The sequence below is a fragment of the Gopherus flavomarginatus genome, chromosome 4, assembly GCF_025201925.1.
Source record: "Gopherus flavomarginatus isolate rGopFla2 chromosome 4, rGopFla2.mat.asm, whole genome shotgun sequence".
Taxonomy (NCBI): Eukaryota; Metazoa; Chordata; order Testudines; family Testudinidae; genus Gopherus; species Gopherus flavomarginatus.
In genome coordinates this window covers 80,102,931-80,128,993 of record NC_066620.1, presented here as the reverse complement: position 1 = coordinate 80,128,993, position 26,063 = coordinate 80,102,931, and the positions used below count along the sequence as shown (strand labels likewise).

Genomic DNA, 26,063 nt, shown 5'->3' with positions numbered 1-26,063 from the left:
GTAAGGGAAGATTGAAAAAATTGGGTTTGTTTAGTCTGGAGAAGAGAAAACCCAGGGGACATAACAATTTTCAAGTACATAAAAGGTTGTTACAAGGAGGAGGGAGGAAAAAATGTTCTTGGTAACCTCTGAGGATAGGACAAGAAGGAATGGAGTTAAATTGTAGCAAGTGTTGTTTGGCTGGCATTAAGAAAAACTTGCTAACTGTCAAGGTGGTTAAGCACTGAAATAAATTGCCTACGGAGGTTGTGGAATTTCCACCTTTGGAGATTTTTAAGAGCAGGTTAGACAAACACCTGTCAGGGATGGTCTAGGTAATACTTAGTCCTGCCATGAGTGCAGGAGATTGGACTAGATGACCTGTCAAGGTCCCCTCCAGTCCTACAGTTCTGTGATTCACAGTGCCATTTATGTTCAGGGCTCCTTTGTGCTAGACACTTTACAGATATAGCAAAAGACAACCTTCATCCCTAACAGCTCTAATCTAAATCTGCCTACATTGGTCCCACTGCACCCTGAGAACAGCTGGCTCAAAATGTTGAAAACAGCTTTTTCAGGGGTTATTTCTGGTAGTGGACAGTGGAGATATCCTCATGGAAAAAATAAGACTTTTTATATCATCACCACTGCATTTTAGGGTTAAAATATCATAAGAACCTCTGACCTTGCTGGGAATGTGCATTTCTGATTTCAGTGTCGGGTTTGCCCTTAATCCTAATAATTTTAAAATAATTCTTACCTTTTTTCCAGGGCACCAATGCTGACCCTCCCTCTCACATGCATCCATGCACAGAGCCCCACTGTGACTGTTCCTGCCCCCAACATGTCAGTTCCTTCCCTCTCTTACTTCCATTCTCTCTTTCTACATCAAAATGGTGTTCTGGCAGGAGATCTGAATGTGCAGCATGGTGGGGGGAGCACAAATGCTAATATACACCTGTCTGCATCCACACTTGCCTGCTGCCCCCACAGCAGTGCTGATTTCACTTAGCCCCTAGATGTCTGGGCTCCTGGCTCTTCATGGCACTCCTCTTTGGTGCAGCTGGGGATTTGAGGCAGCAACTATATATGGAGCTAAGGAAGCACTGTTGTGTCTGTGCTGCAGCCTGGGCACAGGTAGCTCCCCAGAGCGCTGATGACTAGTGGAGGGATTCTACAGTTAAGGACTGGAGAACATCACTGGAGCTGGCAGTACTGGAAGAATATGGGTGTTTTCACATAAGGAAGACAAGGTCCTTTATATGTAGGAGATGTTGCAGCACAAGATGGAAGTTGTTGGCACCATTTGGGGGATACTTATTGGGTTGGTGCTTTCAACGCTTTGCTTTCATGAACACTTGAGTATGAGACTTGAGGTGAAAAGAAAATCAATCATTTAAAAATTGACAGAACCACAGTTAAGATCCCTTTCCAGCTATGTTCCACCTTCAGGAAATATTGTTACAACTTAGAAATTGCATAGAATTTGAGTACCAATTTGTTCTTTTGAAAGCAGTTTTGAATAGTCAACAATGCAGTAATTTTATAAGATTGTTTCACATTTTATGTAGCATACTGGGATTATGATTTTCAGAAACAAGTTAGGATTTTGGGTCCCTTGATTTTTTTTTGTGGGGAGGTGAGTCCAGTTTGAATCCCACTGAATCCGCCATTTGCTCGTAAGACCTAAACCACAATCATTGGATGTCATCAATGGATACTTGTCTCTCTCAGGCATCCTACCTAGTAACATACCAGATTTGGTTCAGGACAAGACATCAGAAGACACACAATGCATTTGGTGGCTATTTTGCTGACCGAAGGACACTATGAGAACTAACCTAACAACTTGAATCCCCTTAAAGGGTCCCTTTAATTTATCTCAAGTTGGGCACTCTCCAATCATCATGTTTTTGTGATCCAAGATCACTAGTCACTTTTGAAAATTTAGCTTTGAAAATCCATATTTATGGTAATGTAGTAAAGGGTCAGAGGTGTATTATAAATTGTAAAGGAGTCTTTATTAACAAGTTGCCTGTGCAATTCTGTTGCACAATAAGGCTCATTCTATTGAGGAGCTTATTAGAGGCTGGAAAGATTTTTGAAATCTTTGTTTTTAAAATGTTTACTTCTGTGCTTTTATGATGTGCTGGGAGCTAGTGATAAGCACTGTATAAAAGTTTAAGGGTGAGATTTTCAGAAACACCTAACAGACTTTCAGTGAGACTTGTACTCCTTAATCACTTAGGTGCTTTTGAAAATCCCACCTTCAATCAGTCAATCAAATGCATCCAGCTTCTGTGCTAGGCCACAGAAGTCTTGAAGATTGTCATTTGTGGTACAAGAGTTCAAATGCAGGTGGTTCTGAACTGATCTTATAAAAAGTAGGTTACTTTAGTTCTGGCTGCCTGATTCTAACATGATCTGCAAATTCACTCTTATGTTTGAGCTTTCCTGAATAATGTCTGAGGCTCAATTCTGCAAGTTGCCAAGAGCTCTGACCTCTGAGACAATTAAGCATATGCTTAATTTTCAGCATGTTAATAGTTTGATTGAAATTAAGGGGACTTGTGTGCTTAACTTTAAGCTTTGTTTGTTGGAGTGTGCCAAAAAGTATACATACCACATGCTTTGCAATGATATGTTTACAAAATGAATAAATGATTCTTGAAATTATATCTTTTAACCAAAGTATAATCACATGAGGTATTCCACTAAAATAATCAATATATTTTTCTAAAGTACCATATGTAAAGGAAAAATAGCAATTTCTCTTGGCCAGATTGAAATTTACTTCAGCTTCACTATGGAAATTTTCTAAGTTATGTTCCTGGAGTGAATGTTTTCTTGAGTTTCTTCCAGTGAAAATAAGAACATAAGAATGGCTGTACTGGGTCAGACCAAAGGTCCATGTAGCCCAGTATCCTGTCTACCGACAGTGGCCAATGCCAGATGCCCCAGAGGGAGTGAACCCAACAGGCAATGATCAAGTGATCTCTCTCCTGCCTCTCATCTCTACCCTCTGACAAACAGAGGCTAGGGACATCCTTCCTTACCCATCCTGGCTAATATCCATTAATGGACTTAACCTCTATGAATGTATCCAGTTCTCTTTTAACGCTGTTATAGTCCTAGCCTTCACAGCCTCCACAGTCTTGGAGTTCCACAAGTTGACTGTGTGCTGTGAGAAGAACAACACAGGACTTGAAGATGTGCATGGTTCTAAGCAGAACATCCATTTCTTCAGTGATACCTTTCAATGGAGAGTAGTTAGGCTACAAAATACCATTTCTAAGATCGTAGGTGGTAGTCTGTTAATATTCCCATTATAAGCACCACTACATGAAATGATAGCATGAAACCATTTGGGACCATAATAAACACATTTCCAGTGATTCCCTGATGTATTCTCGCTCACCAAATTGAAACTTAAGCCATTTTCAGCACTTCTATCTGAATCCTAACTGCATTACAAAGGAAATTTCAGAAGAAGCTATTTAAGGTCAATTATAATCGAGCGTGGACTCTTTGTTCGTCAAGTAAACCACTTAGAAAATATGTCAGGGGAATGTGATCATTTCTACCTGGAAATCAGGCAAGTTTTCTAAATTAGAATTGTCTATACTCTCTCATGTCAGACAGTTCGATTAGAATAACAGTAACACTTAAAACACCACAACACCTTACTTGGCAAAACACTGTCAGAAGAGAGTCTGGAATCAGAATAATTTGTCTAAACTTTAGAGTTTAAATAGAATGAGGATCCAGTTTTAGATCACCCCTTGTTTTGATTTTGGTTGTGGGGGGGGAAAGAGTATCTGTTGAGATTTTGCAGAGCCATGATCACCCTGGCTTTGTTTAGTTCTACATTTCAGTCTCCTTATTAAGAATGACTTATACTTTGGGCAGAATTGTGCTTGCTTATTTGCATATTTGCATGGTAGACAATAAACTTAGACTCATAGGTCAGAAGGGACCAATATGATCATCTAGTCTGACCTCCTGCACAAGGCAGGCCACAGAACCCTACCCATCCACTTTTATAACAACCCCTAACCCAGGACTGAGTTATTGAAATCCTCAAAATTGGTTTGAAGACCTCAAGCTGCAGAGAATCCACCAGCAAGCGACCCATGCCCCACGCTGCAAGGGAAGGCGAAAAACCTCCAGGGCCCCTGCCAATCCGCCCTGGAGGAAAATTCCTTCCCGACCCCAAATATGGCGATCAGCTAAACCCTGAGCATGTGGGCAAGACTCACCAGCCAGCACCCAAGAAGGAATTCTCTGCAGTAACTCAGTTCCCATCCCATCCAACATCTCCCCGCAGACCATTGAGCAGACTTATCTGGTGAGAATCCAAGATCAGTTGCCCAAATTAAACTATCCTATCATAACATCCCCTCCATATACTTATCAAGCTTAGTCTTAAAGCCAGATAAGTCTTTTGCCCCCACTACTTCCCTTGGAAGGCTGTTCCAGAACTTCACTCCCCTAATGGTAAGAAACCTTCGTCTAATTTCAAGTCTAAACTTCCTAATATCCAATTTGTACCCATTCGTCCTCGTGCCTACATTAGTACTAAACTTAAATAATTCCTCTCCCTCCCTAACATTAACCCCCCTGATATATTTATATAGAGCAAGCATATCCCCCCGCAGCCTTCTTTTGGCCAGGCTAAACAAGCCAAGCTCTTTGAGTCTCCTTTCATAAGGCAGGTTTTCCATTCCTCGGATCATCCTAGTAGCCCGTCTCTGGACCTGTTCCAGTTTGAATTCATCCTTCTTGAACATGGGACACCAGAACTGCACACAATATTCCAGATGGGGTCTCACCAGCGCCTTATATAATAGTACTAACACCTCCTTATCCTTGCTGGAAATACCTCGCCTGATGCATCCTAAAATCGCATTTGCTTTTTTAACAGCCGTATCACATTGGCGGCTCATAGTCATCCTGCTATCAACCAATACCCCAAGGTCCTTCTCCTCCTCTGTCGCTTCCAACTGATGCGTCCCCAACGTATATCTAAAATTCTTATTATTAATCCCTAAGTGCATGACCTTGCACTTTTCACTATTGTATTTCATCCTATTACTATTACTCCAGTTTACAAGGTGGTCCAGATCTTCCTGAATAGTATCCCTGTCCTTCTCCGTGTTAGCAATACCAACCAGCATTGTGTCATCCGCAGACTTTATTAGCACATTCCCGCTCTTTGTGCCAAGGTCAGTAATAAAAAGGTTAAATAAGATCGGTCCCAAGACCGATCCTTGAGGGACTCCACTAGTGACCTCCTTCCAGCCTGACAGTTCACCCTTCAATACAACCTGCTGGAGTCTCCCCTTTAACCAGTTCCTTATCCACCTTACAACTTTCATATTCATCCCTATCTTTTCCAATTTAACTAACAGCTCCCCATGTGGAACCGTGTCAAACGCCTTACTGAAATCGAGGTAAATTAGATCTACCGCATTTCCTTTATCTAAGTAATCCGTCACCTTCTCAAAGTGAATACAATTAACAGAATTTGATCCTATCTCTCATAATAAGAAACAGTATTTTTTGAAAATCTGTCAATATATAAAATATTTTAAATTATTTTATTCTTATTCTGATTAGCAATAATTTGTAAATATCTATAAATCACAAGCTGGTGCCATCATGATTTAGAAAGCTAGGAAACTTTAATGTTAGCTATCCCCAGATTTAAGATATCTATGTGAAGTAGGTCAATCTCAAATCTCTCACTTAGAATCCTAATTGGCCTTGGGGTTTTGAGCTGAAAATCAAATTAAAGATAAACCATTTAGATTCTTTCTTCTCAGTTTAAAAAACGATATAAAAGTCATATTAAAACTCCCATATGTAATTTATATTCCCTCGGGCTTACTGGATGTAGTTTGAGGAGCCAAGTAGATATGAGACAGAATTTGGCTGGAATACAAGTAATTGAAATCTTTAAAACTGAAAAGAAGTTAAATTCACTTTCAGACAAATATTTATCTTTAAATAATAGACTTTGTGTGAGATGTGGAGTGTATGGATCTGTGTGTCCTACAGCAATGGTTCTCAAGCTTATTTCATCACGTCCACCTTCTTTGTGTCTGTAGTGGTTTACGCCCATGCCTGCTCCCCCGGACTCCTGGCCAGCAGCCACCGCTCTCTGGCTGTCCAGCTCTGAAGGCAGAGGGGAGAGCGGCAGCTGCTGGCTGGGTGCCCAGCTCGGAGAAGTCAGAGTGATAATACCATACCATGCCACCCTTACTTCTCCACTACTGCTAGTGGTGGTGCTGCCTTCAGAGTGGAGCGCCTGGCCAGCAGCCGCCACTCTCTGGCAACCTAACTCAGAATGTGCATAGTATGATTTTTTCCCTAAAGTTTGTCCCCCACTCCTAAATATATTCTGTGCGATCCCATTTAAAAACCTCTGTCCTACAGTGCTATAAGATGCATGCTTTATGATTTCATAGCCTTCTGCTAAGGAAAGTGACCAGCTAAAATGAAACACAGTATCTTATATCTGAACTGACCTTATTGTGCATACAAAATAGCTAACCCACCAAAAAGCTGCAGAAAAACATAAAAAAAACCCTTTTTATAAAGGACATGATCTGTACATATAGGGTAAAGCCAGCCAGGAAAACCCAGTTTTTAGTCTCCTGATCATTCTTCTAAAACTTATAGAAAAGTGGAAAAACAGAAATTCCAACTTTCATGCTGTCTGAAGTGGTTCATGATCATGAGTGCCAGCCTCAGGGAAGACGGTCAGAATCACAGTAGACACCCCAAACTGGTTGTGCATTCTATAATTAGATTTCACCAACCCTGTAACAAATGTGAACTCCTGATCGCTGTAACAGTCCTACCATAGAGTTACAGACTGTCCCCTTGGGCACTCCAGTCCATCTTGTGACCCAGTATTTTAGAGCTTTATAGATACTTAAAAAAACCCCAAACCTTAAATTCCATGTGTGGAATGCAGATCATTGAGCGCTGGTGTCATGTTCTTATGATGACATACACTGCTTAATAAGCTAGCCTTCATTTCTGTCCCATCTTCAGTCTGAATATTGTCTTAAATGGAAAAATTGTATACTAAAAACAATCTTGTTGTATCCAGAATAATGCTGCTAGCAAAATTCCATTGGATGGCAATTAGCCCTGGAAGAGGGTGTTTCTGCTAGGACTGTGGACTTGTGGTTAGAGTGCAAGACTGAGAGGCAGCAGTTTCTAGTGCCTTTACTCACTCTGCCAGTGATTTGCTTTGTATGATGGGAAGGTCATGTAACTATTCTGTGCCTCAGTGTCCTCATGATAATACTTATTTACCTGCCATTTGGGAGTGTTGTGCAGCTTACTTCATTAATGTTTCTAAAACTTTTTCAGATTCTTGAATGCTGTAGAATTGGAAACTGATAATGAAAGTCAAACATATATATATATAAAAATCTAGGCTAAAACTAGATAAAAATTAAACCAGGACTGAAGAAAACAGAAACCAGTACCAGGAAACCATTCCTTATTTTTGTCCTGACCTGGAGTTCATTACTGAAGCAAAATTATAAGATAAGAATTTGTGTGAGTGAGAAGGTGTTTGGGATTGGACCTTTTTAGCACTGAGACATCACAGAAGAAACAGAGTGGAAAATGCAAATATTCTGTCTCTTCAGAGCATAAATTAAAACAAGTGTAGTGTCTCACTCTAGAATAAACTCCAGCTGATATTAACCAAGCCTTCTGAAAATTTAAAGAAACAGTAGCATACTGGATAAACGTCTAAAGTGCAAACTGAAAATGACTGAAAATCTGTTAATCTTCTAAATGATGGTCTCCAGGAAACAGCAGAGATGATTTTTTGAGTAAATAATGGAGAAATCTTTTTTAAAGACACACATGAAAAACAATTATTTTTATTCTAGTTGTCTCAAATTTCATACAGTAGGGATTACTGCATCTGACTGAAATTATCTGCTAGTCTTCAGGCTTCTTTTTCCACTTCATGTTGACCCACTAAGATAGAATCTCCTGCCAGCATTTATAATTAAAACCCTCCACATCCCACTGTTGCTTGTGTGGATGAAGAGATCATGTAAAAGAAGAAACATCTTTGGTTTCAAATCTGTGTGATGTTTTGTATCCATTGTTTCTGTTAGAGGAACTCATAGCAGTAAACACATTTTACTTGACTGGATCACTGTTAGGTGGCTCCGAGGAGAGAGGGACAGGCCCAGTTGGTTTACCATGAACAAATAGGTATATGTCAATCAATGTGTGATCAAGTTGCACATTCAGAGACGTTGTCCAAGAATGCAGGGCACTTGTCCATGGGAGGATATGGCTGCCAGGAGAGCATCTGCATCTGTAGGGTTTTCTCTCTGTTTGATATCCAGGGCTCAGTTGCTACAGTGATAACGTGTGATGGATAGAGAGGAGTGGCTGGTTGGTTTGGAAATGGAGTCTAGGAGATAATACTTGCTCCTTCCACATCGTTTACTTCTTCAGCATAGGCTTTTTTTACTGTATTAAAAACAAACCAAAATCTTGGAAAATAAACCCTAAATATTATGATTAAATTCATAATCTTAGTGTTGTTCTATCACACAAGCCTGGAAATTCAAAAGTTATGGTTGCCACAGTAACCCTAACTTAGTAATACTGGATCTCATGACGTGTGAAGTACTGTTGGATTACTGTTCGTGATGTTAAATGTACACTATAGTGAGGCAGTGAGATGTGTCCGAATTAATACTGTGTTGGAATGTACTGACTGTCGTGCATTGATATTTCCAGGCTTAATAGTGCAGTGACTAGGACTCCATTCTAAGAGGAGTGGTTGCTCTTGGCCCTAAGATTTACCCTCCTCTATTCAGTGAGCTTGGCTGGCTGTTCAGCATTACTATGGACTTGATCCAGTTCTCACTGAAGTCCGTGAAAATCCCAGTGACAATTATTAGCTCACACTTTATGTGGAATAAAACTAATCTGGGCTTTCAATATCAAATGCGCTGAAATTGGTTATTGCGCTATAGATTGCTACAGACAGAGCAGCCCTAGCTCATTGAGGATAAATGAGTGGAGCTGGGAGTCTGTGGAAGCAAAAAAAACCTTTTTATTAAAAAAAAATGAATAAAAGTTATCCATAATCATTTATTTGCAATTGTTTTATCTTTCTACTAGCATTTATTTTTCATAGTAGGATGATACATTGCACTACCTACACATCTTCCCCCAATAAAACCAATGAAAAGTGTTTTATTTTAAAATTAAAACTGTAGCATTCTCTAAAAGCAATCAACCACACCAGGATTTAGATACTGATGGATTTCTTGGAGGTTTTGGGACTTCCATTTTATATGTCACAAAGAAGCATGTATCAATAGCCTACCAACACATACCTGTTGTGGCTTATTCCTACAGTAAAGCTATTAATAGCATTAAGTTATTTAGCTTTGATCATACAAATATTCTAGAGACATTATTGCAGCTCCTCTAGAAGGGAACTTTATGGTATTTTTATAGAGAGCATAGATTTCTTTATCATAATGGATTCCTGAATTATGCTTATATTATTCCATATTTGTTTCGTACATGAAAAGGTTGGTTAGCTAATGCAAGTGGGTTCATTTTAAGGCCACTTGAAATATACTAATTACTATTAATTCTTTCCAGGCCTGCTGTATTTAAATTTTTCCTCTTTTTTCATTTTATTTTCAGAAACACTAATTACTTTGCATAATGTGGCATTCTGTAAATCCTATAATGATTTGTTCTCTTTAGATATTTGCTATTTTTTGTTTTGTTAGGTAGTTTAGAGTATTTTTTTTAGATTCCTTGAGTTCCTGCAAACAGCTTATTGCACGCCAGACTATGTTCTGTTGTTTCTTGGATTGTCCACCAAAGCATTTATTTTTCTCATTAAAAGATGTCAGCATGTTGTATTCAATTTGTTTTGCTGTCCCCATCCTTACTGGAGGGTTGGTGTAATAGCCTTGCTTTAAATTGCTTCTTTTCTCTCATCTGGATATTCTGTTTCTCACAACAGTAACAAAATTCACATCAATAAATCAGAGTTAACCTTTTGTCACTTGAAGAATTCTTCTTTTGTGTGTCCAGATTGTGTTTTTATTGTGAGTCAATTGGAACTCAATAATAAAAACATGTTCATAAAGTCACAGTTCTCTACATCCCTCTGGCAAACGCTAGCGAGCTTGCCGAGTTTTGACAGAAACTTGTTCTAGATTTTATATGCTGAGGACAGTTGTTCGGTTTCTCCCTCATGCTCTAGTCTTCAATGTCATGATCACATGCTATAATTTCTTCTTTAGTCAGGGCCTGATCCTAGGCCCACAGCAGTCAGTGTTAAAAATCTCATTCACTTGCATGGGATTTGTTTCAGGACTTCAGCGTGCATGACAGATGAAGTGTAATGAATACGTCAGATGAACAGTATTTATTTTTATCCTTATTCTTTAGTAAGTGTCCTCTAACTCATTTCCTACACACTGTCCATCATGTGCACTGAGGACCCCAACCTTTGTGGGGTTAGGAGTTCTGATTGATGGGAGTGATGTTATTTTTGCTTTTCTTCCTCCCAGCTGCTGAGAAGAGTGAGAGTGTATCTCTGCCCTTTTAGCTGCAGGGGGGAGTGGTGACAGGCATTTCCCCTTCCTCCTGACACACTAGCGAATGAGAATATCCTTCATTTCTAGTGTCTGGGAGGTCAGCAAATACATCCTCCATTCCTATCTGCAAGAAGATGGGGGATTTCTGTCCTTTTCCTCTCTGATGCTTGGTGTGATAGATGCTCCGGGTTCTGAGGTAGTAGTTGATGGTTTATTCCTCCCTTCACTCCATGTACTAACAGGAAAGATCCAACATCTCTAATGCAGCTGAGTGTTGCAGAGAAGTACTGGCTGATACTTCCTTCCATAGAAGAGAGGGAATAGATGCCATCCTACAGGAAAAGAGCAAGGCATGGAGCATGTATCTCACCCAGAGAGTCAGGATGTGTTCTTGGAGACAAGGGGTGTGGGAGAGGCAGAAGGTCACAAGAGACATGACAGGACTAACACTGCACCTTGTGTAACTGCTCGGTCAAAACTGCTTCTCAGCCCTCCTTTTCTTTGCTGTGACTTGTTTCTTCTAGTGGCAGCAACAGCAGCGGTTGGTAGCAATTAACTGCATATGTGATGCTTGTGGCTGCCAAATTTGGAGGCCTCCTGAAGCAATGGTGCCTGGACCCAGTACACATGGGATCTTGTCTTACTGCACCATTGTAGGGAACCGATTTAAGTCTAATGATTCGTAATGGCAATGACTGCTGGTTTATTGGGATGATAATTACATGTAATTGGGAGGCTGCAGGTGATTTAGTGGTTCTTAGTTCTTTGTGTGTCTCAATTTCATGCTGATTCTATTGGTTTGCTCCTTAAACAACAACAGCTTTCAGTCCCTGCTTAGCTGTGATATACACAGAGAGCATGAAGTGCTTCAGGATGTTTTGCTCTGGCTGTGAGAATGTTCCCTCCAAAACAGTGACATACACTGGGTCACTGTGTTAGGAATCTCACCTCTGCCTCTCCTGCAGCAATGGGCAGGATTCAAAGTTCCAGTTTTAGTGCATTGTTAGTGTGACTGAAATACATAGCTATTTTTACATATTTCAGACAATATTATCCTGGGGGGAAATATAAACACACACAGAGACAGTGTTTGTGTGTTATGTATGTAGTACATACGTAGGGTGAAATTTTGGCCCTTTTGAAGTTGGTGGGAGTTTTGCCATTGACTTCAGTGAGGCCAGGATTTCTCTCATATTTTAAGCTTGTGAACAATAATTATCAAATATATCTGCAGAGATCAAAGTGAATTGCAATATACTACTGTTCTCTTAACCTTTCCCCTAAATCCACTTGTCTGCTAAGCCTGCCAGTAACAATATCAACATAATATTCTTTTATTTTATTTGTTCACTGTATACTGTTGAAGGCACCAATATTAAAACTTTGTCTGTTACTGGGCAAATGCAGTGTGCAGTGAAGCCCATGTGTAGTAATCTATATAATACGATTACTGGGATGTCACTCTGTGTCACTCTGAAGCCTAAACTGTCTAAGTCAGTGTGAAGTGATGGAAACTGCTACAAGCATGGTTGAGAGCTCTTTTGTTCAGAATATCAACTGGTTGAATCGTAGCTGGTTTTCAGTCTGTTACTGTCCAATTTTTTTAATTTCTCAGTCACCTTGACTTTATGAATTACCGTACACCACACAAGTATAAAGTATTTATCTGCGCCATGCCGAGAGTTCTAGACCTTTGTGATATTGGAAGTAGGTCAACTAATTATCACCCTTACTTGACAGCTGATGTGCATGCAGCAATTTTATTGGTTGTATGAGGGTGACTGGACAGACAGTCTCCTGGTATGGTCAATGGGCCTGAAGCCAGCAAGTACCTGCTGTTTCCCTACAGTCTATTCGCATGTCGAAATGAGGCTGCCCTTAATGAGGTTGGGTGCCTCCTCCCACTGTTTTCAATGGGACTGAAGCCATCCTACCACACACAATGGCTGGCACACTATCACTGATGTACTACAGAGGGAAAGTGAGGAGCAGTAGAGACTCTGTGAAAGGTGAATGGGGATAATAAGGGAGAGTTGGATGCTGGGGAGGACCAGGAGGCTGATGATGTTGCAGGGGAATGGGGTGCTGTTATTTGGGCAGGAGAGGGCACAGAGGATAGTGGTGGGGATGGGAGATAGAGCGGGTAGAACAGCAGCTCCCCCAGCCTGGGGGTAGTGGTGGGTAAGGGGAGTCCCCTCCAAGCAGTCAGGGGAACGCAGTGTTGCGAGCTCTCACAAACTGTTCACAAATCACAGGATTTTAGTGAAGACTCAAAAAGCTTCTCTGTTCTTACAGTCTTCAGAAGGGGCCATGTGGGCAGAACTCTGTGCTAGAGCCCTGGTGCTGATGATACAAACCTGCCCTGTCACAGTCCTGCCTTCATGCAATACCGATAGGAGAGAGAGGGCCCGGGGCAGTATGATGTGGGCGGGGGGAGGGGGAATTTGGGAAGTTGTGCTGCTGGGACCTGGGCAGATGAGAAACCCCAGAGCAGCTGGAGAGTGGGGGAGTCAGGGAAATGGTGCTTCAGGTCCAAACAACTGGAAGAGAGGTTGGTATGTTTGAGTTAGGTGAAGTGAACCAAAGTTGTCACATGCACATTATCAAATTGCAATTTTTACATGTTTTGCATTCGTATGCTTGTTGCCTAATATTTTTGTCCAGCAGTCACTTTCGCATCACATGACTCTACAGATTTCACTGGGGCAATAGTACAGGCTTTCAGCTAGTGATATTATATAATCAATACATGATTACTATTTTTTTACTTTCTCAGGAATTCTGGAGGTTTTGCACTGTGTGTTGGTGGAAAGTCCAGAAGCTCTAAACATTATTAAGGAAGGACATATTAAATCAATTATCTGTCTTTTGGACAAACATGGAAGAAACTATAAGGTGCGCAAGATACTTCTATGAATAGATGAACTGCAGTGAATAAGAAAAGCATGTTATCTGTAAAAGTGAAATTCCAAATGGTTTAATGTGTAAGATGTGTATTTCATTCAAAGGGATGGGGTATCAATACAGTTCCTTTCAGTAGTCCATGCTGATTATTAATGTTCTAATATGAAAAGAAAATTACAGTGAAAAGAACTTAATTTCTTTTATAGGTTTTAGATGTCTTGTGCTCTCTCTGTGTATGCCATGGAGTAGCTGTGCGGTCTAATCAACATCTAATCTGTGACAATCTCCTACCAGGAAGAGATCTCCTCCTACAGACACGCCTTGTGAATCATGTGAGCAGGTAAAAGAAAAATATTTACTTAAATATAGATCAGCAAAGCAAAAGGAATTTGAGTTCTTGTGCTAAGACGATATCTGCAGTCATTAAGAGAAAAATCTATTTAACTGCACCACAGGAATCTGTGAATTTTTCTGAAGACAATGCATTAACTGGCATATTATGGCTTTGATAAATTATATCCATAAAAATCAGAACAGGGATGATAGCCAGCCGTCTTAAGTAGAAACAACCCTAAACTTAATTCTGGGGCAGTGTTAGCTTGAGAATCAGGGTGCTCTAAATGGCTCCCTGATACACCCCCATTCCTGCACTGAGCATATGCTTGTGCAGGAGAGAATTTGGCCTTTCAAGTAAAGGGTCCTATACCCAGCAAGAAAGTCATTTAATCATTGACTGGGAGAAAAAATGTAAATATAAGAATGTGAATGATGATAATGTGATAACAGACTTTTTTAAAAAGTCTTTTAAAATCAAGGTTGGATGCTTTCCTTAAAAACAAAACAAAACAAAAAAACCCCATCACCACAGGCTCTAGCTCAAACAGAATTTGTGGACATGATATGAAATTATTGGGTAAAGTTCTATGGCCTGTGTTACACAGGAGGTCAGACTAGATGATCACAAGGGTCCCTTCTGGCCTTAAAATCTATGAATGAACTTCTGAACAACCATAATGTTTTGTTCAGAGTTACGAACAACCACTATTCCCAAGATTCTACTGTACTTAAGTGCAAAGTATTATTATAGGTATTTGATTAGTAGTGCTGGTTTAATTGCAGGAAATTACAATTTTGATTGAACTGTATGGGAAGCTTTTCCACCAGAAATTTTGAGGAATTTAATTTTGTTCTTCACTTTTAATGAAACAAGACATACAATAAGTGGTAAACACAAACTGAGAAAAAGAAGTCTAACTACTGTAACATGTTCTTCTGATCTGTTTTTATGGCTAACCATTTTTCCCCTTTGTTTTAAGCATGAGACCCAATATCTTCCTTGGGATCAGCGAAGGCTCCGCCCAATACAGAAAATGGTACTATGAGCTTATGGTGGACTACGTGGAGCCCTTTGTTACAGCAGAAGCAACTCATGTTCGAGTGGGCTGGGCTTCAACAGAGGGCTATTCACCATACCCTGGGGGAGGTGAAGAATGGGGTGGAAATGGTGTTGGCGATGACCTGTACTCTTATGGATTTGATGGTCTTCATCTGTGGTCAGGTAAAGCATTTTTAATTTCTCGATAAAGGGATGTGGAACAGCCATTTCCAGGAAGTCTGTGGTATCTAGCAGCATCAAAAAAAATCATGTATGTAGATGAATGCTAGGAGGGGATTCCGTTTGGGGTAAAATTCAGAATCCCATCCTGGAGATTTTTAAATTGACTACTCTAATCTACAAGACGGTTTTATTCAAAACAATGCAATTTATAGATGGAATTTGGTTTCACCTAAGGCTTTTGTTTTTTTAAACAGTGCACTCCAAAGCTTTGCTTTAAAACTTCAAAGGTACAGAAAATGAAGTCTGACAAGCATTCTCGCAGTGGTAGACTGAATTTCTAATCCCTCTGTGATATTATAAGACCAACATGAGAGATTTCGGTCATATAGATTTTTGGAGGGTTTCTTTGAGATACTGATTTTAGTTAAAGCCAGACAATGGGAACTTATGTAAGCATACTGGCCTGTCCAATCTCTGTATGTGATGCATATTGAATTTGTTTGAATATGTAGTAAGAAAACTTTTGTATCATACATTTTAAAAGTATTCTTTGTGTAAAAAGGAAAGGAGCAGCTGTACCACGCCCAGCCCTGTCTTCCGGCGGGGCTGCTGTACAGACGGAGGAGAGACTGTGTGAGAGAGTTGGGGGCGGTACAGTTGTGCCAAAGGAGCTGACGGCATGGGGCTGCCCAGTGGCACCATGTTCTGCTCCTTTCCCCACTGTAGTTCCCAGGAAAGCCCTGAGATTCAGGGCCCTTCCACAGAGCTGCATATCCTCCAGCTCTGTCTGTACAGCAGGAGCCCTGGAGGAGGACAGGGATGGGGAATGATACAGCCACCAGAGGAGCTGCCGGCCTTCTGCTCCTTTCCCCACTACTGTTCCCAGGAGAGCCTTGAACCACAGGGTTCTCCCGGGAACTGCAGCTGGGGAAGGAACAGAAAGTGGGGCCAACGGGTGGCCCCACACCAGCAGCTCTTCATGCCAGCAGCTGTACTGTCCCAAGTCCTGCCCCCAGCCCTATATTCTGGCACGGCTGCTGTACAGACGAAGGAGACCCTACGTGGAAGAGTTGGGGTGGTACAGCCACAGTGGAGGAGCTGCGGGCATGGGGCCGCCCAGCAGTCCCACGTTCTGCTCCTTTTGATGCTGTGGTTTTGAAGTCTCCAGTGGGAGGGAGGAGGACAGAGCCCCACCTATCCCCAGGGTAAGGGAGGGTGGATCGTGGGGGCATCAGGCTGGGAGTGGGGCAGGGAGGAGTCACATGCAGGGTCATGTGGAAAGGTCATGTGCCTCCTGTTATCTGCCCCCTCCTCCCACTGGTAAGGAATGGATTACACTTGCACCTCTGATGAGAACTGTATGTAGTATTCTAATATCAGTTTTACCAGTGAAGCATACTGAGATCAAATCACCTTTCTGCTATTACTTACTACTCAGTTTATGTCACTAAGGGTCACATTAGCCCTTTTTGACACCCTACGTGGCTGATATAGTTTAGCTGTAGGTGTTCTGTGCTTAATACATACACTGATTTGCCCCAAATATATATTCCAAAAATTATAGGTCTTACTTTTAGAATCCATTTCCAGAGGTTTTTCACTTGCACATTTCTTCCTATATCTCACATTATAGATAAACGAAATGCCAGAAGTGTGTTATTTCTTGCTTCCAATTTCTTCTGTTGATGACTTTTCTTGGGGATTAGGAATTTCATATGTAATACAATGAGATGTGTTATTTAAATGGAGGGGTGGAGAGAATGATACATTCCAGGGTTACTTGATGTCAGAGCAAAGTAACAGACACATCTATGATGAAAAAGTATTTACTAATCTTTATTATTTTTTGTTTTAGAGCTTGATTATGTGATCTTTTATTTACACTGAATAGTACAATACTCTACAAAGTAAAAACACTCTGGCCCTTAATAATGATAATTCCTGATTTTACATCTTCAAATCACTTTACAAAAAACAAATTTATGTTTATCTTGGATGATGAGACATACTATAGATTAGCGTCTTGATATATTTTACTCCACACTCTATCATGGGCTCATTGATAATAGAAGAGAAGATCTAAGTTTTTTTTTAGGATTATGGTATTCAGCACTCTTCATATTTCGTTTAGAATTTGGTAACTGAAACAAAAGTCAAAATAATATACATTTCTAACGCAAGCATGTGACGTGCATTGTTGCATCTTCAGTGAATGTTCTGGGGAGTTGGGTTCGTTCAGTGTATACATTAAACAATATTTACATACAATATAAAGGGAAGGAATTTTTGATGCAAGCTCCTATTGTTGTGATTGTGGTATTTGGATGCTCAATAGTGAGATGAAGGACTTTTATTTTCAAACTGGCAACAAGCACTAAAAGTCAGAAATACTGATCTTCTGTTGGTCAGTGGCTCAGAAGCATCCTTAGAGAGCCCAGGTAAGACCCTGGCCAGCTAATGTAGGCATTTTTTTGGAAGATGTAATTTTTTCTCTTTCAGGTTTTAACCCACTTTTTGCAATTTGGAATTGTAGTGTAAATGGGAGTAAAATTTCAGTTTTGTGAGGTTTTTTGAGCCTTAAAACAGGACCATTATTTATTTCCAGATGCATTAAGCACAATAACTAAAATAGTTTTTGCAGATGCCATTGGGTGCATATCTGCACTTTATTACAAGCTTACTATTAATTCTTTGATAATCTAGTATTGATGTCTCTGAGTCCAGGCAAATGTACTCCATCTGTTTACCTCATAATTTTTTTTAAGTAAATTTTTCAGGTTTTAGTAAAACCTTTTCTATGTGACTCTCTCAAGTTGTTCAAAATGTATTTCCTTTTTTCCATAGGCTGTATTGCACGGACAGTCAATTCTCCTAATCCACATTTGTTAAGAACGGATGATGTCATCAGCTGCTGTTTGGATCTAAGTGCCCCAAGCATCTCATTCCGGATAAATGGTCAACCAGTTCAAGGGATGTTTGAGAATTTTAACATAGATGGTCTCTTCTTTCCAGTCGTCAGCTTCTCTGCAGGAATAAAGTTAGCATTGATTGTAGTTTTTCCTGTTTTTAGTGAACATGCCCAGTTATTTCTCTGCTACCTTCCCCGTCATTTCCCTTTCTGACATCTGCCTTCTTGGCACATTGCCTGTTCCATAAAGGTGAAGTGAGGTAAGAGCCGAAAGGAGTCCTGAAGGGATAGTGCACCTGGCATTTGTCAGCATGCGAACGTGTTCAGGTATTTCACTAATATTCTCCATTTAGGATTTAAAAACATTTTCTGACTCCCTCTTATTCTTCAACACAACACACATTGCTAGCATTCACTGCCAGGCCAGCCTTTAAGCCAAACTAAAAGAAAAACATCAGTTTATGTACATGAATTTTTCTGATTTCTGCAATGCAAAATAATGTACTTTCCATAATGCGTCTGTGGCAGTGTAGTCTCTGTTAGTTGAAGATTAACAAGCACAATTGGTCAATTCTGTCTGCCAATTGGATGCACTCTGGGATTTTTTGCTAATGCTAAGCTCTCATAGCATTGTCTACCAGTAAAATGTTCTAACTAAAACTAAAAGCTGACTGTTTTGGGACCTGAAAAAGAGCTCTGTGTACACTCAAAAGCTTGTATGTCTCCAATTGAAGTTGGTCCGATAAAAGGATATTACCTTATCTACCTTGTCTTTCCAGTAAAATGTTCTAGCATCTGTAATCTGGCCTCAGTTATACATGCTCATGTCACTTCCTGGCTGTACTACAGCAATGCTATCTTCCTGCATATGCAGTTGTGGGCCCCAAGGAACATCAACTAGCACAAAATGCAGTAGCTTGTCTCTTCAGCAACACAGGCTACCGCTAAGCCATGAAACCTGTACTCTGCTCACAGTGCAGTTTTTCAATAGAAAAGCAACTCAGATTCAGGGTCTTAGTCCTCTTCTTCAAGGGTACTCAATGGTTTGGGCTCATGATACTGAAAAGATTGCTTCACATTTTGGGATCCAGACTACTGTCCGCAGACCCATTGCCCAGGCACAATGGAACCACATACTGCAAGGCTAAAGCTCATCCATGCAAGCCCAAAGCTTTGCTGGTAGCTGCTCCTGCAGGAATTAACCATTGCTGATCATACCTTTCATTCCAAATGCAAAGTTCACTTTTTTCCACATTACTTCTGCTAATATATACACATAATACAATGTATATATAACAAATTCTATTTAAAAAACCTCCCCCCACAATTTCTCCTTGAGGAGAAGGAGAAAAGAAAGAACCATATGTGAGTGATATTAGTCAAATAGCTCAGTGGACTGTTGAAAGGTGTTGAGATACTACAGGGATGAGGGCCATATAAAAACCAGAATAGAATAGAATGGAATACACAACATTCTCCTGTTGTGCAACTCTACTGAAGCCATTGTAGGGATTAATTGACTTTTTTTTTTGGTATCTTCCAAATCACACTACACCGAGATGAATTTCTCTGTTTTGTATCACTAATTTATGCTCATCTCTGTACTCAGAGCATCGCAGTGATGAAAGGCATCATTGTACAGCTGCAAAACATGGAAATGTGGAAAACGTGTAATGTTGAAAGTAAAATAAGTTTTCTGTGTTGCATTCTGAAGGTTTCATATGCTACTGGAGAGAGTATGGAATGATTTTTCAATGAGTTTTTGGGTCTCATTTTTCAAATCTCCCTAACTTCAAGGATGCCAGAGGGAAAGGTTCTGGGCCTGGTTTTATCTCTGATTGGCAATTTATCTGTGTCCAGGGTTGTGGCCAAACTTTGGATGGATGCTAAGAACGTTATTGCCTTCTAGGCATCTTTAGCAAGCTGGGGTTCTCTCACTTTCTTCTCCATTATCCTCCATCTCTCTAAAACTCTTGGATAAAAGGTGGAGATTAGTTTGTGGAGTGGCTCAATCTCTTCTGGTTATATACTGTTCCTTCTTCCTCCCCGCAATCTCCAGTGCCTATTAGCAGGTTACATTTGAGAGGAAAGTGTTTAATATAGTGAAGAAATTGCAGCACTGATGGTTTTAGATTGCCATTGAGGGTGAAAGACTAAGCACAGATTTGTACTGGCGGTGTTATGATTGCATAAATTGCTGCTGCTATTTACAGGGCACGTTTTCTGCTTGGAGGCCGCCATGGAGAGTTCAAATTCCTGCCTCCACCTGGGTATGCGCCTTGCTTTGAAGCTGTTCTACCAAAAGAGAAGCTAAAAGTGGAACATAGCCGAGAATACAAACAGGATCACCGCTGTACAAGAGACCTATTGGGTCCAACCATCTCTTTATCCCAAGCAGCCTTCACACCAGTTGCCGTAGATACTAGCCAGGTGAGGGAACCAAACAACCACATTCTTTCTCAACTATAGACATTACAGGCCCAGGTTAGCTTCATGTTTGAGCTTGCAACTTGTTTCAAACGTGGGTTTTCCTTCTGTGCTGATTTGGTACATTTTATTGCTAACCATTGAGAATACTGGGACATGAAAGGCACAGTAAAGAACTTTGTTACTACTTACTAGAAATTTTATTTATTTCACATTCATGAGCCTTAGCACATGTAGTTTTATCCCTGAAGTGAAACTAGAGTAAAACAGAGTGATCTTTGAATTAGTGGTAACTGTGGAGATGATTCAAGTATTCTATTATTGTGCTTTTTATTGATATAATATTTTAAAGGTGAAGGCTTGTGATCATATTAGATGCACTGGGCCACATTTAACCCTGTTTTATTTACTGGGGTTGCCAGAGCAGAGTTTGGCTCATATTGGACAGAAAATAGTATAAATTAAACTTGCATTATTGCATATCTGTATTTATCATAGAGAAATAGAAAAGCTGACAAATGAATGCTAACACTAAAGAGAAATGTGCTTCTAGCTCCACCTAACAAGTAGTCTGTTTATTTGGGTTGATCCTTAGAGTGGCCACTGATGCATCCCCAGAATACTGCCCTTTGCAACACTTCTGGAATGATGTGGGCTCTCCCCCACTGCCATGTCCTCTCACACACCAGACATGTGAGGTCGCAGCAGTGGGGATGGAGTACTGCAATATGGCATTCTCCACAATACCACCAGGCAGAGACAAACCTTTCCAAAAACAGGACTGTCCAGCTTAAAACCGGATGAATGGCCTCTGCCTGTTGATCATGCTCCCACTGAAATGAATGGGAGTGTTGCCATTGGCTTAAGTGTGTACAGGATCAGGCCCTAAATGTTCACTTTTAGTGAACTTTCAGCCATAAAATGAGAGAACAAATCCTCTGCTGAAACAGACAGCACATGTCCAACTATGTAATATGCAGCTTTAAAGGTAGACTAAGGCTGAGGCATTCGTATTTTGACAGTGCTCTTTTATAAACTAATGGCTCTGAGACAGCTTGCTGGAGAATTGTATGTTTAATAAATATAGCTTTTCTGTTTTGTGGGTCCTGTCATGTAATAAGGGTGAGTAATGTAATATCAAGTTTGTTAATAATGTAGCACTATGTATTGGGGTCTGTTTTTTGCAGCAGGAGTGGAGCTGATTTGGGGGAGAGCTAGGGTGACTTGTATTTTTGATTTCCCTTACAGGGCTTTTTTTACACAGTCCCCTCCCAATCCTACTCGTTCTTCAAAGTAGGCCCCAAAAGAGTAATCTTCTGCAGGTTTGTTTGGCAGCTTCATATCACCGATACAGTGGAGTGGTTTCAGCAGCAAATTCTTTTTCTGTTGCATCTCTCCATCAGGCTCCTGGATCATTGCCGCTCCTGCTCTGAATCTCACCAGTTGCACTCATACCTGCTTCCTACCTCCCCTTTCTGTACTGAGTAGAGAAGCAGCAGCAAGGTGGATCAGCAGAAGGGAGGACAAACAAGAATTACCTGCTAATCACAAAACTGAAGGGGAACCTTCCCCCACAACCCAATCTCTACTCTTGGAAAGAAGCCCAATGGCAGCTTGTTTCTTCCTCCCTTCCCCCGACCCTTCCTAGTTGGGGGCAGAGAATGCAATTTAAGGGTAGGCCATGGAACTTTGTGAGGGCTCCACCATTTATAGTATTGCCCTGTAAAATGGTGAATTCGATGTGAAAGGGTGGCTGCTTCTGTTCCAGACCAGGACATTCATTGGCAGCTTATACTAAAATTATCAGCAGTAAAATAGTTAACAATATTCACATTGATGATGTTATCATTAGGGTTCAGTGCTAACATCTAAATGAGATGGGGTAAAAATTTAAATTCCAACCCCCAAACTACCAGTGCCTCTATTTTACAGTAACAGAAGATATCCTAAGAATTCAGTCCCCAAAAAAGTAGCTTGTTTTTGCAAAACTACATGGGAGAAGAAAGCCTTATAGCAGCGCTCGGCAACGTTTCAGAAGTGGTATGCCGAGCCTTCATTTATTCACTCTAATTTAAAGTTTTGTGTGCCAGTAATACATTTTAACATTTTTAGAAGGTCTCTTCCTATAAGTCTGTGATATATAACTAAACTATTGTTGTATGTAAAGTAAATAAGGTTTTAAAATGTTTAAGAGGCTTCATTTAAAATTAAATTAAAATGCAGAGCCCCCCGGACCTGTGACCAGAACAGTGTGAGTGTCACTGAAAATCAGCTTGCATGCCGCCTTTGGCACACGTGCCATAGGTTGCCTGCCTCTGCCTTATAGAGAAATAGTACCAATGATTATATAGCATATTGAATCTGTAATTGTTTTCTCTAGATTCAGTACCCATTTGAAGCTGGTGGGTAATGTGAGATATATTTTGTGAGCACAACTTATCTATACATTTATTTAGATTCTTATAAGGCCACTATTAGAATAGTGTATAAGCTCTGGAAGAGAGTGAAAATGCATTGTGCATATTTATACAGCACTTCTCATTCAAGGCACTTAAATTGTGTGTGTGACCTTACTGGCTCTTCCCTACTCACTGTAGAGAGGGGAGCTAGCAGGCAGGTATGAGAGCAATGTAACTGGAGTTGAGGACAGAAACTTGCACAAAGTTCACTGAATAACATTGAGGAGAGGTGACATTTTGGTCAAGAGTAAGTCACTGCTTTTATGAAAAGTGAAAGCTGACCTATTTTCATGATCTGTAATGTGTTGCAAGAGTTAGAGGCCCCCCATAATTATGCCTAAAAATGAGTTTTTCTTTGCATTCCATACGTTTGTAGACAAACTGTTGAATTTTTAAGTTAGTGTTGGCAAGATGACAAAATAACAAAGTGTTTTCTCAGGAAAACATGTTGGTAAACTTTTAGACTCCAGTTCTGTCTCCAGTGCACTCACTGTCTTAGCAGCTGCACTGTGCACTGGGGAGTTTTGTGGGGGATACTGCAAAGAGAACCTTCCCCTCTCCCCAGGCTTCACATGTCCTATCTATCAGCAACTCATCAGAACCTCTCTGATTCTGAGGCAGGCTGGGGTTCCTGCACCAGTGGAGGAGGCTGAAGTATTTATATTCCCTTAACCAATTGTTATGGAATGCATTTTGCTGAAAGATGGACATTTGTGTTAGTGTTTTATCATGTAACTGAGGAAGTACTGTAGGTTTGGACAGCTTTTAGATATTTTGGAGGAATTTTTCTTTTCATGTTGTGTCTACATCTCTTTCTCCATTTGCCCTTTCTGGCCCATCTTTAGAGCCGTAAAATACTCATAAATGCACAGATTAACATGTATCTGTCAAAGGAGCACTTGAAAAACACACAAACTTCATTATGCTTGGCTTGAGAGATCTCTAATTTAATCTGACTGTGTTAACAGCATTGGTTAGGAGAGTACAGTAACTGGATTGCACAGTAATACAATATATTTGTAATAGTCTGTCTCTCTTCTGTCTTTAGATTGTTTTGCCTCCTCACCTGGAAAGAATTAGAGAAAAATTAGCAGAGAACATCCATGAACTCTGGGTTATGAATAAAATTGAACTTGGCTGGCAGTATGGCCCAGTAAGTACCTTCTTAAATTTCACATTCTGTTAGTTACTCTCTTAGATAGCAACATTGTATCTATCTTATTGTACTGTGTCCTGACACCACTCTGATGATACTGGATTTCCTCCATTGCTAAAACGTGATAGATTTTAACCTTCCTCCCAATAGTTGGAAACCGACAGTATTCATATAGCCAAAAAGCAAAGATATTGGCCAAATCCTGGTATCCATGAAGGCTGCTTTATGGTTAGTTTTTAAGTCAGTCTAGATATGGATTCCCAGGCTGGTGTAGAAACAGCATAGCTGGCTCTTCTTTTTCACCTTGCACTTGAGCAGGAAAGGAGTCAGAGGAAAGGAATGCAGTTGGATCACCACGTCTGTGTTGGCTGCAAAACAGCTTTTGGGGGGCAGTGCAGTGCATTGTAAAGCAGCTGCAAGGCTCCTCTAACGTGTCAGGCGCATGCTGTCATTATCTCCCCCACCATGGCTGTGTACTGTCTTCCCTCCCCAAGAGAAGTAGAAATCATGGTCCTAGAGTCAATGAAGTAAAGACCAGGATTAACTCTTGGATGGACTTCTTTTGGGAAACTTGCTGGGTTGCCAAGGGAATGAGCCATACAGAACAGGTGCTCCTGGGCTTGCCCTGCCTCCCTTGATCAACATGCACCTGCTAGAGTCCCAGTCTGAGTGTTCATGGAAAAAATAATTCTGTGGACTCTCCAGGAAAGAGAGTTGCCAGGAAATCTCTAGCTGTCCCTTAACCCCTTATGTGAGTTATATTCTTTTTGTGCCTATGTTAAACTTTGCATTTTACTGTTTAAGTATTTCTCTAAACACACTAGGGAAATACAGCCTAGATGGAGCTACTATAAGGTGAGTGCATAACTGGTTGGAAAACCATTCCCAGAGAGTATTTATCAGTGGTTCACAGTCAAGCTGGAAGGACATATTGAGTGGGGTCCCACAGGGATCAGTTCTTCATCAATGATTTCAATAATGGCACAGAGAGTACACTTATAAAGTTTGTGGATGATGCCACGCTGAGAGAGGTTGCAAGTGCTTTGGAGGATAAGTTTAAAATTCAAAATGATCCGGACAAACTAGAGAAATGGTCTGAAGTAAATAGGATTAAATTCAATAAGGGCAAATGCAAAATACTCCACTTAGGAAGGAACAATCAGTTGCACACATGCAAAATGGGAAATGACTACCTAGCAAGGAGTACTGCGGAAGGGGATCTGGGGATCATAATGGATCACAAGCCAAATATGAGTTAACAGTGTAACACTTTTGCGCCAAAAAAAAAAGGCAAACATCATTCTGGGATGTATTAACAGGAGTGCTGTAAACAAGAGAAGTAGTTATTCTGCTCTACTCCATGCTGATTAGGTCTCAACTGGAGTAATGTGCCCAGTTCTGGGCACCACATCTCAGGAAAGATGTGGACAAACTGGAGAAAGTCCAGAGGAGAGCAACATATTCAAAATGCAAAAGTTTTTGTTGTTTTCAAAAAAGAAAAAAATACATACAACCTACAAACATATTTTGAATGCACAATCTTATTATCAAATAATATTTACAGTTTGTAGAGCAGAAGAATCTTACAGTAATATTTTGATTTTACTTCAAGTCTAGAGTGTGTGCGGGGGGGGGGGAAGAAGCTGTGATCCAAGACTAAATTCAATACATGACTTTACTGAGTCCTTTTCCCATGTAGATCTCTATATACCTTGAGCAAATTCTGAAATTGAAAGCTTTCAGTAATACTTTTTAAAAAAAACACCCAATTCTTATCTCAGTGTTCTCTATGTTAAATAGTACAAATCAGTTTCCAATGATTTTGCTCTATATGAGAGTGGGTAAATCTTTCCATTGTCTGGCCAAAGAACATTATGTAACTCATCTAATCTGAAGAAATATTCCCTGTCGGGTAGCTGTGTCTCATTACTCATCTCTGTTCAGCTTTTGGCAGTTGAGTTGTATAGTTGGAGGAGGCACTGCCACATGTCCCTTTCCCAACCCTGGTTGGCCTATAGCTGTTTAACAAAAGCTAACATGACTAACTGGA

The 26,063-nt window shown here is 40.4% G+C and overlaps 1 protein-coding gene and 1 long non-coding RNA gene across 7 annotated transcripts in view; one reads left to right on the top strand and one right to left on the bottom strand.

The window, feature by feature from the left end:
- Positions 1-26,063, top strand: part of RYR2 (ryanodine receptor 2) — a 727,531-nt gene that overhangs the window by 358,972 nt on the left and 342,496 nt on the right. For all 6 annotated transcript variants that reach the window (XM_050950348.1, XM_050950346.1, XM_050950344.1 and 3 more), the window contains 6 exons: positions 13,378-13,496; positions 13,712-13,845; positions 14,822-15,063; positions 17,908-18,100; positions 20,185-20,401; positions 23,906-24,010. In XM_050950348.1, coding sequence (XP_050806305.1) covers positions 13,378-13,496; positions 13,712-13,845; positions 14,822-15,063; positions 17,908-18,100; positions 20,185-20,401; positions 23,906-24,010 — 1,010 coding nt within the window. The remainder of the gene's footprint in view (positions 1-13,377; positions 13,497-13,711; positions 13,846-14,821; positions 15,064-17,907; positions 18,101-20,184; positions 20,402-23,905; positions 24,011-26,063) is intronic.
- LOC127049568 (uncharacterized) overlaps positions 1-26,063 on the bottom strand; it is an 838,950-nt gene that overhangs the window by 481,433 nt on the left and 331,454 nt on the right. The window lies entirely within an intron of this gene.